At 31.3% G+C, this 12,814-nt stretch overlaps 3 protein-coding genes and 1 long non-coding RNA gene across 4 annotated transcripts; 2 read left to right on the top strand and 2 right to left on the bottom strand.

The window, feature by feature from the left end:
- Window positions 1-855: 855 nt before the first annotated feature.
- Window positions 856-2,906, bottom strand: LOC105232569 (nucleolar protein 56). Its single transcript, XM_011214285.4, has 3 exons — window positions 2,748-2,906; window positions 2,283-2,685; window positions 856-2,219 (listed from the first exon to the last, which is right to left on the bottom strand). The coding sequence occupies exons 1-3, from the start codon at window positions 2,748-2,750 to the stop codon at window positions 1,102-1,104; spliced, it is 1,524 nt and encodes a 507-aa protein (XP_011212587.1). The 5' UTR covers window positions 2,751-2,906; the 3' UTR covers window positions 856-1,101.
- A 437-nt stretch (window positions 2,907-3,343) lies between these two features.
- LOC105232568 (MOB kinase activator-like 1) lies at window positions 3,344-6,107 on the top strand. The gene is made up of 3 exons (XM_011214284.4): window positions 3,344-3,935; window positions 4,505-4,671; window positions 4,732-6,107. The coding sequence occupies exons 1-3, from the start codon at window positions 3,922-3,924 to the stop codon at window positions 5,208-5,210; spliced, it is 660 nt and encodes a 219-aa protein (XP_011212586.1). The 5' UTR covers window positions 3,344-3,921; the 3' UTR covers window positions 5,211-6,107.
- A 175-nt stretch (window positions 6,108-6,282) lies between these two features.
- On the bottom strand, window positions 6,283-9,451 carry LOC105232566 (retinol-binding protein pinta). Its single transcript, XM_011214283.4, has 4 exons — window positions 8,803-9,451; window positions 7,813-8,005; window positions 7,532-7,761; window positions 6,283-7,472 (listed from the first exon to the last, which is right to left on the bottom strand). Exons 1-4 carry the CDS (start codon window positions 8,994-8,996, stop codon window positions 7,271-7,273), a joined length of 819 nt encoding a protein of 272 aa, XP_011212585.1. The 5' UTR covers window positions 8,997-9,451; the 3' UTR covers window positions 6,283-7,270.
- Window positions 9,452-9,530: 79 nt separating this feature from the next.
- LOC125779961 (uncharacterized) lies at window positions 9,531-10,645 on the top strand. The gene is made up of 2 exons (XR_007423479.1): window positions 9,531-9,637; window positions 9,718-10,645. It is a non-coding gene; the product is annotated as an uncharacterized LOC125779961 (long non-coding RNA).
- The last annotated feature ends 2,169 nt before the right edge of the window (window positions 10,646-12,814 follow it).

The raw sequence follows: 12,814 nt of genomic DNA, 5'->3' as shown, positions 1-12,814 counted from the left end.
TTATATAAACAACGTACATATTTGTATGTATGTAACAAATAAATCAAATCATATGCAAATTTTGTTTGTCAGTAGAAATATCCAAACCGAAACTCATGCCTCACAACGATTTTGACTGAAAACGTTCATTGTTGGTGCAGCTAGATACACACATTCGGAAATATAAAACCTTAATGATGATGATATTGTTGTTTTCATAGCGGCAGAAAACCAATCTGAAGTAATTTGGCGGATTGATGCCAGGTTGACAGTTCTTGGCCAGATAAAAATTCTAGATCCGCCTGTCGTGAAAACCTTGATGTTCTACCTTTACGTAGTATTAGGGAAAATTAAGAAATAAGTTAAATATAAGTATGTATACTGACACTAAACTAAATAATTTCAAAGTCTACTGTTTAAATTTCGTTTTGAGCTTGCATTTTTTTGATACATTTAACATAACAAGACAAATTAGTTGCTCTAAGAAACTACATATCTTTAGTTTGTTATTATAAGCTAAAGATAATCAGAAATACATAGGTAATATTTACTTGTTATTGTTATTTATTTTTTTAGTTTTTGTGTTCCTTTGACGACTTTACGAATTATTACTTCTTAATCGAATCATTTCTTCTTCATTGTTACATGGGGTTTTACGTGTCAACTTTAAACAGTCTAGTTCTTCAATTCGAATACCATCCAAAGATCTACAACGACTAAGTGCTACATAAGCTTGTCCAGTCAGAGAACGTAAAGTACTTTACATTCTCTGCTTAAACTCACTATCGCCTTACAGTGTCGCTCAAATATTCTAGGTTTCAGTACCACTTAAAAAACAAAGTGAAGCTAATAAAAGCGTATTAAAAAGAAAAATAATTGTGGTTAATAATATTTCCGTACTTTATTTAAAATGTTCAGCTCTTATTTCAAAATTTGTTTAGGTTTGCAAAAAAAATGTAGTCCCTCAAAAGTAGTTTCCCAACCACGTAATGTAAAGACAATATAGCAGATAATAATAACCTAAATGTTAGAGTGTATATTATACATTTATGAGGCAAATAAATGCAATCTCTCCTTAACTATGTACTTTGTATGACCTAACTAGGGGTAACTTGTTTCCAATTAAGCCTCTGCGTCCTTATTCTTATTCTTCTTTTTCTTCTTCTTCTTCTTAGGTTCTCCTTCACCAGCTTCACCGCCATTCTCTTCTACGACAGTGTCATTTGCTTCTTCAGCCTTTCCATTGCTTTTGTTTTCTGTAACATCGCCGTTTTCCACATCCTCGGCTTTGCGTTTCTTTTTCTTATTTTTCTTTTTTAATGCTTGTGTCTCAGTAACACTCTTTTTGTCTTCTTTTTCTGCTGCTTCAATGGCTTCTTTCATAACTTCTATATTTTTACGTGGTACTTCACCAGATTCGTAGAATTTCAGACGATCTTCCACCTGTTGCTTTAGTGTTTCACCAAAAACGCTCGTCGGTTTCTCCAAAAAGCAGTCAATACGGGATGCAATCGAACACTTGTTAGCCAAAAAACGAGATATTCGGCCTTTATTCTTTAATCCAGCACGTCCAATGAACGATGAATGGTAAAGCAATCCATATTTTGGTGTATTTGAACGAGTTTTCAATGCACGGAAAAGTGCTTTTTCCGCTCCCAATATTTGTACTGTTGAAGCTGGGTATTTAGCTAAATTAGTCAAACTACCTGCGTGCGAAATCAAACGTGCTCCAACTTGATCACCAATCAGAGATTGCAAATTAGGTGCCACTGCCTCCATTTTATTGTGCAAATACGTTGCCATTTTCTTTCGATATTCAGACAAACGAACCACTCGTTCCGCAAATAGTTCGATATTCATTAAATCTACTATTGAAATATCCATACCCATAGACATTTTTGCGGCGTCTATAATAGCTTGCGCCTTTGCCGAATCCATTACAATTTCCTCCAATTCTTCTAATTTGTCTTGGGAAAGACTTTTACGGTCTTTAATATATTTAGCAGTTTTGGCAAACAAGTAATTATCAGGAACAATTTTGACCAACTCTGGGAAATGGTACGAATACCATTCCCGTATACGCATTGAAAAAGTATTTACGTCCTTATCCAGTTGATCTAGGAGCGCAATAGATTGTATTATCATATTGTCCGAACGGTGAACGTTAAACTTGACTTTGGCACGAGAATAACTGTGACCCAAACCCAGTTGCGCTATTCCCGCAGACTTGTCGGTGAATCCTTAAAACATATTACTTATGTCAATTATATGCTATATTTATATTATAAATTTAAAAAGCTTACCTTTAACTAAACGATGGAAATGAAAACGTATGCCACGTAATATTTCCGGTACAGCTCCAAAATGGCTACATTGCACCCCAATCGATTCAGTAATAGCAGCTCCCAACTTAGCATCCGCAATACCTAAGGTGCATTTCTTCTTCTTCAACTTTGAGAAGAAATCATCTAAAAATACCAACAAATCTTGAGGTGCAATACCTTCAGATATTGCGTTAATGTTTTCCAATGCCGCTATTGCTGTTTTGAAAGGAGAAAATCCAACTAATTTTACAATCGAATGGAATTTTGCTATATCAGTTACGGATGCCTCAACTTGAGGAAGAAACATCGATACTTCTTCAAATTCCTTGACTGAAAATAGGGAGTATCCCGCAGCATGTTCGTAGAGGACGTATAGTTGCGACTAAAAATACAAATGTTATAATAATATAGTATTACAAAAATAAAAAAAAAACTGCTACAAACCATATTTACAGCGAAATATGTCACAATTTACAATTACAAAATATTTTAAACCACAAATAGCACGCTATATAATTTTCCACGTGTTTTGCATTTGCACAATAGTTTGAGTATTTGACATTTGTAATCCAAAACGTCATCTATTAAAATTTGTAGAGTTTTTAATTGAGACATTTAGGGGCACGAGAAATTTTCGAAGTTTCCGAACAGTTTTTCTATATGTTTGAAACTTTAGGTATTAAGAAACTTCTAAGGCATAGATTTTATAAAAGTGTTTATAGTTTATTCAACATAAAATATCTTTTTAAAAAAATTGTATAATGTTTTTCTTTACTTTAATGGTATTATATTACTTTGAAATGCCGGTAAATGAGGTGAATTTCTGTATGTTGATGACCATGTATCATAGATTCGATGAAGGAGAACCTTAAAAACTTGTTGTGAATTTTATTTTATAATATCTAAAACGGAAAACACTACAAAATCCGTATCAACGAAAATAAATTTGTCTTCTTTTCGACTCAAGTAAATATGTGACGTTGAATTTTGTAAGTGTGGCAAATTTGACTAATTTTTTAATAGTTTATTGTTTTGAGTATATACAAAAAGTGTGGCAACTGTGAATAGCGAGGTGTATTTTGACTTCGTGTTACAAATATTTTGCAAATAAATCATCTATAGTCCAATAATATAGCAATATTCAATTGAATTTAAATTGTTGCAAGTTATATACAATATTTAATTGAATTTCGAGTATAATTAGTTTTATAGATTCCGCTGAATAAAGTTGTAGAAGGCGACATCAGCTGCGACGGAACAGTAGAGCCGATTGGCAGACGATACGTTTTTAACATATATACATATATATATATGTTAGACTCACTTTACGTAAATCACACAAATATACATAAATGTAAATCTTTGCGGTCGGGCCCACTATTCTCTGTTCAAGTAACAGCAACACCTCAAGTGTATTAACTGGAAGCCACTTTAATATTTTCTAATACTCGTGTGAAATTGCTTAATATAATCTAAAATCGGTGAATAAAAATAGCAGGCTTATAAGGAAAATAGTTAAAAAATTTAAAAACCAACATCGATCTCTATACCCGACATAACGGTATTTGTATTCAATATTTATTAACATACAAATCGCTTAAACGAAAACTTTAAAGTCATGGAATTTCTATTGTAAGTATTGTTCCTATGATAATCCTTTTTATATTGAACTATATTTATAATTTCCCTTTATATAAATTGTGCAGCTGTATACATCTCTAGATTACATATATACAATTTATTAATCATATGTAGTAAATAAGTACCCAACTACTTTTTCTTCCTTGTCCCTAAATTTAATTCTGTAGTCAAGGGCGAAAATAATATTAATGGACTGTAGTAAATGACAAAGGAATACTCAGTATTAACGTTGACATTCTGGACTTCTTAACTCTACAAAACTCACAGACCATACTGAACCAGCGCCCAGCGTTGCAATCGTAGAGCTCCAATAGCCTTGCCAAGCTAAGCTGGTAATCTCTTAATTTCAGGAATTAATACTAAGCCATAATTAAGTTCAAACCTTCAATATTCGCTTTGAGGTTTGTTTGAACGAACCGAAACTTTGTCCACTTAAACTGGAAATCAACGAATGGAAGAAATATCCTCTATGTTGTAACATTGCAAGGAGTTAAACCCTTCTTATTTTCTGTTATATATTGTGGTAATTAATATACTAATAAAATGTTTATTTTATTTAGTGGGTCACGTTCAAGCAAAACTTTTAAGCCAAAAAAAAATATACCAGAAGGTACTCACCAATATGATTTAATGAAACATGCGGCTGCTACTTTGGGTTCTGGTAATTTACGTAATGCTGTCGCATTGCCGGATGGAGAAGACCTTAATGAATGGGTCGCTGTTAATAGTAAGTTGAATTTAAATTGCTACAGCTTATCATGCATTTACGTATCTATTCATATTTTAGCTGTCGATTTCTTCAACCAAATCAATATGTTATATGGTACTATTACTGAGTTTTGTACCGAAGAGAGTTGTGTTATTATGTCTGCAGGACCGAAGTATGAATACCATTGGGCGGATGGACTTACTGTAAAAAAGCCTATTAAATGCAGTGCACCTAAGTATATTGATTACCTAATGACGTGGGTGCAAGACCAACTAGACGATGAGACGCTGTTCCCATCGAAAATAGGCATACCGTTTCCAAAGAATTTTCTAAGCATAGCGAAAACAATTCTGAAACGTTTATTTCGTGTTTACGCGCATATATACCATCAACATTTCTCGGAAGTCGTTACTCTAGGTGAAGAGGCACATTTGAATACATCCTTTAAGCACTTTATATTCTTCGTTCAAGAGTTTAACTTAATTGATCGGCGTGAACTAGCTCCACTGCAGGAACTTATTGATAAGTTAACAGCTAAAGATGAGCGGCAAATATAGGATTCATTGCAAGTCGGGATGCAATTGGAGTTTTGAGTGTGAACGATCTTATAAAGGAACACACGCTTCGATAATCAACACTAATATACATATATACGAACACATATGCACATTAAGAAATAGTTGGAAGACCTTGAAAATAGAAACATATGTTGAGGGTTTCGTACATTTTTTCGGTGAATATTATATTTCAATAACCTCAAAACTATTAATATTCTCGTACGATTTAAACTTTAATTTTTACAATTAGAATAACGTAAGCGCAAGTGTGTAACAATTAAATATTGCAGCCTACATTGTTACTACTAATAAAATTCAAAGCTAGAATTTTTAATTTATTCTCTAAATATAAAAGTTTATATTTAAATTTTTTTTTTGAAGTAGCTTTACGGCGACAAATGCAATAAACAATTCTATTTTATTTGTAATTAATGTTAGTTGCCGTTTTAAAGTTTATTTTGAAAATGTTAATTTTAAGGCCCTTTTAAAAGAATACTTAGAAATGTACTCATTTAGAGCTAATGCAAACATTTCGCATATAAAAGATGGAAACAAGTATGAATAATTACTTGTTACTTCATTGGAGGAGAGAGAATTTATCATAGATGTATGTGGTGTACATGCCGACATTAAAACTACTCACTAGCGCCATATTATCGAATATTTATCAATTTATCGTTAAATGAGTTAAAAAAGTTGATTTATAAAAAAGAGCGAAAAATTTCAACACATCAAAAACTGACTATATTTAAATAATAGCAAGATTTAACGGCCAATCGTATACATATACATGTAGATACAACCTTTTCTATTTAAAATTATATGTAAGCATTTGTCTTATGCAAAAGGAACGAAAACATTGATATTGAAATAATAAAGAATAAAAGAGACCATTAATACATGACTCCCAATTTTATTTTCAGCAACTACAAGTGAAATAAAACAATAGTTGCATGGATAAAGTCTTAGACCCTCAATACTGTTGTGTACTGACATACATGGGTGTAAAGTAAAATAATCAATATGAATATGCATAAATCCCATCTCAATATATTTTAGTAAGGTATAATTATAAATATCATAATGCTAAATGTATAAAACTTTAGAAAATAAATAAATATAACCTCTAACGCTAAATATAAGCGATAAAATTTTGTATTGCAAATCTGCGTTATCTATAAAGTACTTTCTTGTAAATTAAAAACATTTATCGACAGGAAACTTATATATAATTTAACTAATGACAGTTAAACAGATACATTTAAATGTACTTATATACATATATATATATAAGTATATTTAAGATTTCCAATATTATTGAAGAGAAAACTAGTAAGAGGGCAAACTCGCTGAAGAGTTTAGCTAAAGCATGAGTGCAGGATATTTTGGTAGTTTAATTTTCGTCTAAAACTCCGCTGTAGATTCGTAAAAACATACTTTTATTTTCGAATACATTAAATGTGCAAAAAGTTCAGAACCAACAAGGGTACATTTATTTTCATACTTAATTTAGTATATCACAATATATATTATATACAAAGATGTGTATTTTAAATGGGTACATATAAGTTTGTAAATTTGAAACATATTTTTTGGGAATATTATCACATAAGCTAATGCTAATAAAAATTAAGAAATATCATATATATATTTTCATACTTAGTTTATACACATACAAGTATATACAGCATTTATCTAAAAATACCTATATTAACAATGTAATCGTACAGCTTAGATATAACATATATACCATATTTATATGAATTAAAAAGTATTAAATACTACCCATATACCTACATATGTATGCGGATATGTAAATTACAGCAGCTACAATAAATTAAACAATCTAAACTTAATTATATCTTACTTTTTGTGTGAAAGCATATATACACTAGCACTTTATATTTCATTAGTTTTAGTTATTACAGTGCCATTTTAAGTACTCTTAACCCTAATCAATATTATTTTGCTAACTGCTAAACACTAAACTAAACAAAAAGTATTTGTTATAAGAGGAATAAATGCGAACGAGTGACCTCTCGATGGTTTACGAAATTGGTTCAAGTTGGCAATATACTTTTGTATTTTTCATACTCCTGATAGAAATTGACGTTATCCTCCACTAGTTGTTTCCATTTAGCAGCAAGTTCCTTGTAACTGGGTCCGTTTCCTCCGATATCTCTCGGTAATTTAGCACACACAACTGTAGTTGAACGTTTTTGTACAACAACGCGAGAACGCATTTTCTGTGTCATAAATAATCTATGGAGGAGAATACAGTATAACAACTGGTTTACCAATTATAAATGTATAGTAGTTACCTGAAAGTATTCAGAAAGATATTCACATGAGTAGGCGCATTTATAAACTCCAAAAGCTTTGGTTGGCATGGATAAGCTTGCCAACTTTCAACAGAACGCTTTATTAATCTCGGGTTCAATTGCAGAGCATGACCCAACTGAACGCCCGTCATATCAAAAATTCCCACAATTCCTTGCCCACAATTATCAGGCTCGAATTTAAGTAGTAAGTCTAAGACCATTTTACTGACCTAGAAAATAAATGTATATTAATTTGTTCGTTAAGTTTTACTTTGATTCACCTTAAAAACGTTATTTTGAGAATGCAGTTTTGGATCATGCGCAGCAGCACGTATTATAACCACCTTACGATTTTTTGAATCAACACCATCGACTGGTAGAAATACACCCAGCTTTAAAAGTTCTTGTATTTCTGGTAAAAAGGGATCTCTGTTGGCGAACCACTCTACACGCTCCGCACGCATTTGATAGAAGCTACAAAAACAAAACAAAACAGTATCGCAAAATCAGATTAAATAACAGTCATGAAACATTGAGAATCACATCAATTTCATTAATCGTAGTAATATGTGATGAAAGACCATCATTTTAAATCAAAATAACTGTAGTTATTGAAACGATGTAAGGACTCTTCCAAAGCTTTTTCGACTTAAAGGAGGCGAAAAAACGATGTAAAATGGAAACTGCTCATATGGTATTGAAACAAAATTTGAATTTTAGTTTCAACTTTGTAATAAGCTTAAAAATTGTACAAATTATATATATATTATATACAAAAAAACTCATTTCGATTTCTTGATGAAACGTTGTTTTGCATTTTAGTTGACGTTAGTATGTATGAATGTGTAACGAACAGTCTCTTTTACAAACTAATATTCGACTATTGATACAGTACGCAAGCAGATCATACATAAATATTGAAATTTCGTATGAGTAAATGTAAAACGAATTGATTTCTTGCTAATATATTACAAGACTCTGCTCTGTGGTTGAATATTAAATGTTTCCTTTTAAACTATTTCTGATTTATTATGACACAATAAAATTCCGAATTTGAGAAACTTTCACAACAGTTCGGCGTGAAAACAGTTTGTTTTCACAATTCGGATTGAAAATGGCCCGTTTATACATACATACATACATATGTATGTAGGTTATGTATAACGACTTTTATTTTTTCAAAATCTAGCAATGATCATGATAGTAATACTGATGATTCTAATGATTAAATCAATATAATAAAATATTATTAATATTAGCTCCGGACTCACTGTTTTATTTTTTTCTTTGTTCGTTCCAAATCATATTTGCAACTACGTAAAAAGAACAGCAAATTCCCAAAGTCACTATTGGCGTTCACGTTAGGGTTTTCCTTCAACCATTGTGAAATATGTTGTATTTGTAGGCGTGTCCTTTCAGACTCCGTGTCATAGGTGCCCACTTTCCTTGAAACGTGTAGCAACATCCTTGTTGCGACTTTTTGATTGTAAACAATAGCCCAAGCAGTTTTTGTTTGAAATTTGTGCTGTGAACTTTGCTTTTTCTCTTTTTCTAATACATATGTATACGAAGTCAAATACACATAAGCCACACACAAAGACGGGGAGCGCTGTGGAATCGGCACACCCAAATGTGGAAAAAGTGGCGGTAGAAACAAACGCTCTTCACGAGACAAACGATCGCGTGAAACTGTGCCAGTCGAATTGCAATTGCAGTACAAGCAGCTCTGTTTACGCCTCGCATGCCGGTGTCGATGTTGTTTACGTAGTCGCCGCGATTCTTAGAACTAATGCATGAAATTGGCAGCAGATACAATACTAATATCAGGGCAGAGCAGTAATCGCTGGCGCACAAACATCGAAACGCCAACATTGGATAGGTGGCGTACTCAACGGCGTACATATATGTATGTATGTAATATTCTTACCTTGACAGTGTAAAAGGTGGGCAATAAATTGATTTTTAATCACTTATTACTTTTAAAAGAGCACCTCCTTTCCCCTAGAAAGCTTAAAATAACTTGAATACAAAGAAATAACGTTAAAGAAAGTATTCCTTGCTACTCCGAGAAGGTTGGTACTGCAAATGGGCAAAATCAGAATATTGGTATGATATAAACACAAAATATTGTTATCCTAAAAAATAAAGTTATTCAAATTCAACTGAAATTCAAATTTTCCTTTTAGCAATTCTTTAATCAGTGGTCGGTGAATATCTCAGAAACTACTCAGCCACTATTAATCAAATTTGGTATATACCATTCACCTGATATCCTTATGTTACTCTGGTCTAAGTCCGAATTCAACTACACATGTGGAATGCCATCATTTTAAATTCCAACCTATTATTTCACTTTACTTTAGATATAAATACATGAAGCATCAGTGAAGCTATCGGCACAATAACTTTTATAAATATATAAATAGAAAATACTATGTGAACAACCCTGTATACGTACATACATGTTTATGTCAACATTGTTAAATAAGTAGATTAGGTTTTTATTGTTAATTTTATTTAAAGCTGCATTTGCTGTTTCTACATTTCGTTGCTACGCTTTGCGATAAGCAAATGCATACATGTGTATGTGTATCTATGTATACCTGTGTATGTAGATATACTGAACCGCAATAGAGATTATGGATTCAGCTAATCCAACGGTCGAAAGAGTTTTATTACTTAAAGTAGCCAGTATTTTTAAAACGCGCAAATTGTCACTTATCAGTATTGGGAAACCGAATACACTTGTGTAACTATATGTATGTATACATATGTATATAAAGATATGTAAGTATGCATTTGTACGAGCTGTTTCCTTTGTTTGAGCATGTACCATGAAGAGACTAATTGTACTCTTCTGACTCCGATCCGTACAAAAGGGGACTAATCCTTTTCAATCTTTTACCTACTAAAACTAAAAATTCAAAATAAATACAATTAAAAATGTTTCTTTATTTATTATAAGTTGAGGTAATAAAAGCTATAATACTTTAAAATTCAAAGTTTTAAACTGAAATTCATTTGTGCATTTATATGATAAAAATCTGTAGTACTTTAAAATTTAAAAAGTTTAAGTCACTTAAATTGGTTTTTCCTTAGACGTTAAATGTTGTTAAGACAATCTAAATATTGCTACTTTAAATATAAATTTAATTAAAAAAGTTCAATCAATAAAGAACCTGTGGGAGTTTAATTGCTGTTCAATTTGCTACTGAAAATATTATATTTAAGAGTTCCTTCAAAACATACTCACACCCACAATGGGAAATTTAAACCGGGATCCTATATATGTATGCATAAGAAAAAGATATTGTAAGTTCTTAAAACTTTTACATTCAAACTTTTCGGAGACAAATATTGCATGGATGTGATAACATTCAAATCAGTTTTTTTTGGAATTATTTGCTATTTGCAAATGGTGGGATACAAGACAGTGAAGACATTATTGGCAGATGGTAAATTTCATAAATATTTAAATTATGATCAGAGTAATATTTATTAAAATACCAACACTGATCCCAAGAATGTATAGAGTACCAGATTTTTTTACAATTTATCATTATAAAAATTAATAAGAATATACATACATACATAACATTGGTAATATATGTACATATGTATATATAAACATCTATTTCTCATGGTTCGTATCGACATCGAACTTGACAATGAGCAGAAAGTCAACGGCAGCCTGGATCAATGTACTATCGATTGCATTGAAATCTGCCGACATACATATGTACATATGTATGTATGAACATGCAGATACTCGTAAAAAGGTACGCCAGCAGAAACATTGACTGAATTAGCTAATTTACAAGTTGTAAGCATGTAATCACCTATAAATGATATGTGCTATAAATGTATGTTTATAGCGTTGTTTATAGTGTTGCCCTTATATGATGTCTGTAACACTGAAACAGTAAATCAATTGGATTATCCGTGTTTACCTTGTACAGCGACATTACCAAAGAGTGCCCAACAAAAGTTCGAATAAAACCTTGTTTTTAATTGTGAATTTTATTTCACCTAAGAATTATTTTTCTGAAGGACGTGAGTGCTTTTCCTCAAAGAAAGTCACTTTTGTCTACTCGTTAACCAATTTTTATAAAAATTGAGTGGTTCATTTCGACCAATATTCGACATAATATGACAGTTATTCGTCTTCATATCTACTTAAACGACTAAAGATTAGTTAAATTGCAGTTCTAAATCTTATATGTATAAAGGAGTCAAGGTTCAGACATATTTAAAAGTAACGCCGAAAAGGTTGAAATATTAAGCTTTTATACGCATCTTCACCAAAATTGCCGTATTCACATAGTGTCCGCATAAACATATGCTATATACTAGGGTGGTTCAAAAATTTTATTTTTTTTTATCTCTTACCCCCTCAAATGTTAGTGATTGATAAACAAAAAATCCTTCCTCAAGCCAGGCACTGTAGCTTAACTCTAAAGGGTCGCTATGTTTTTTTAGGTTCCCATACATTTTACACAGGAATTTTCGTTTTTTCATTCAAACTAAAATTTCACCAACTAATTTTCGTTTCTCAGAAAGTTCACTTTTCAAACTTTAAAAATTTCTTCGAAGGAGTTTGATTATCTCAATTAGACAATTAAATATAGTGATTTTAAATTTGGAATATATAATTTTCTTGTATTTTTGCAAATTAATAAAAATTTCACTCTTATATTTCAGAATCATATGAGGCATATTAAAGTAAGGTTGTTGGAAGAATGTTCAGTATTTGAATATATATACATACATATATCTATGTTATTACTTGATCATGAATCAATGTGCATAAAACGATTCAAAACATTTTCAAGTCTTTTGTATATGTATATTAAGTTTTATATCATTAGATAAGAAAATACAATTTTCAAACACGGTTGTGTACTTCATATAAAACATTAAATATTTGTGGGCTATTAAACTGAATTTTTTCGTACTTTTAATTTGTAATGAAAAATTTTTTATGTTTGACATTCAGACCGAAGCCTAATAGTTTGCTACACCCTTTTAGGTAAAATATGAATGGTTATATTTATTAAAATCTTGATGTATCTGAGATCGTCCGAGATCTCATAATAGCCATTTAATTTGTAGAACCTTAGTAGTAATTCATTTTCCTGTAAGAAATTTATTACGTTGTAAAGTCAGCAAATTGTTTTAAAGAACCTTTTAGTTGATATATTTTTTCGTATGTGACTGCTTTTGTTGAACACATACGCATACATTATTCAATTCGGAAATAATACAAACGTTTATCTAATTGAG

The sequence above is a fragment of the Bactrocera dorsalis genome, unplaced genomic scaffold (assembly GCF_023373825.1).
Source record: "Bactrocera dorsalis isolate Fly_Bdor unplaced genomic scaffold, ASM2337382v1 BdCtg016, whole genome shotgun sequence".
NCBI lineage: Eukaryota > Metazoa > Arthropoda > Insecta > Diptera > Tephritidae > Bactrocera > Bactrocera dorsalis.
This window is presented reverse-complemented; position numbering and strand designations above follow the sequence as displayed.

What these genes read in the sequence shown, in the direction of transcription:
- LOC105232569 (XM_011214285.4), bottom strand. An exon ending in TTTCCATCGTTTAGTTAAAG is followed by an intron (nt 2,220 to 2,282) that starts GTAAGCTTTTTA and finishes ATATGTTTTAAG; the next exon opens with GATTCACCGACAAGTCTGCG.
- LOC105232568 (XM_011214284.4), top strand. An exon ending in TGAATGGGTCGCTGTTAATA is followed by an intron (nt 4,672 to 4,731) that starts GTAAGTTGAATT and finishes TTCATATTTTAG; the next exon opens with CTGTCGATTTCTTCAACCAA.
- LOC105232566 (XM_011214283.4), bottom strand. Translation starts at nt 8,996, where the DNA reads ATGTTGCTACACGTTTCAAGGAAAGTGGGCACCTATGACACGGAGTCT. An exon ending in CTCAAAATAACGTTTTTAAG is followed by an intron (nt 7,762 to 7,812) that starts GTGAATCAAAGT and finishes TTTATTTTCTAG; the next exon opens with GTCAGTAAAATGGTCTTAGA. An exon ending in ATCTTTCTGAATACTTTCAG is followed by an intron (nt 7,473 to 7,531) that starts GTAACTACTATA and finishes TCTCCTCCATAG; the next exon opens with ATTATTTATGACACAGAAAA.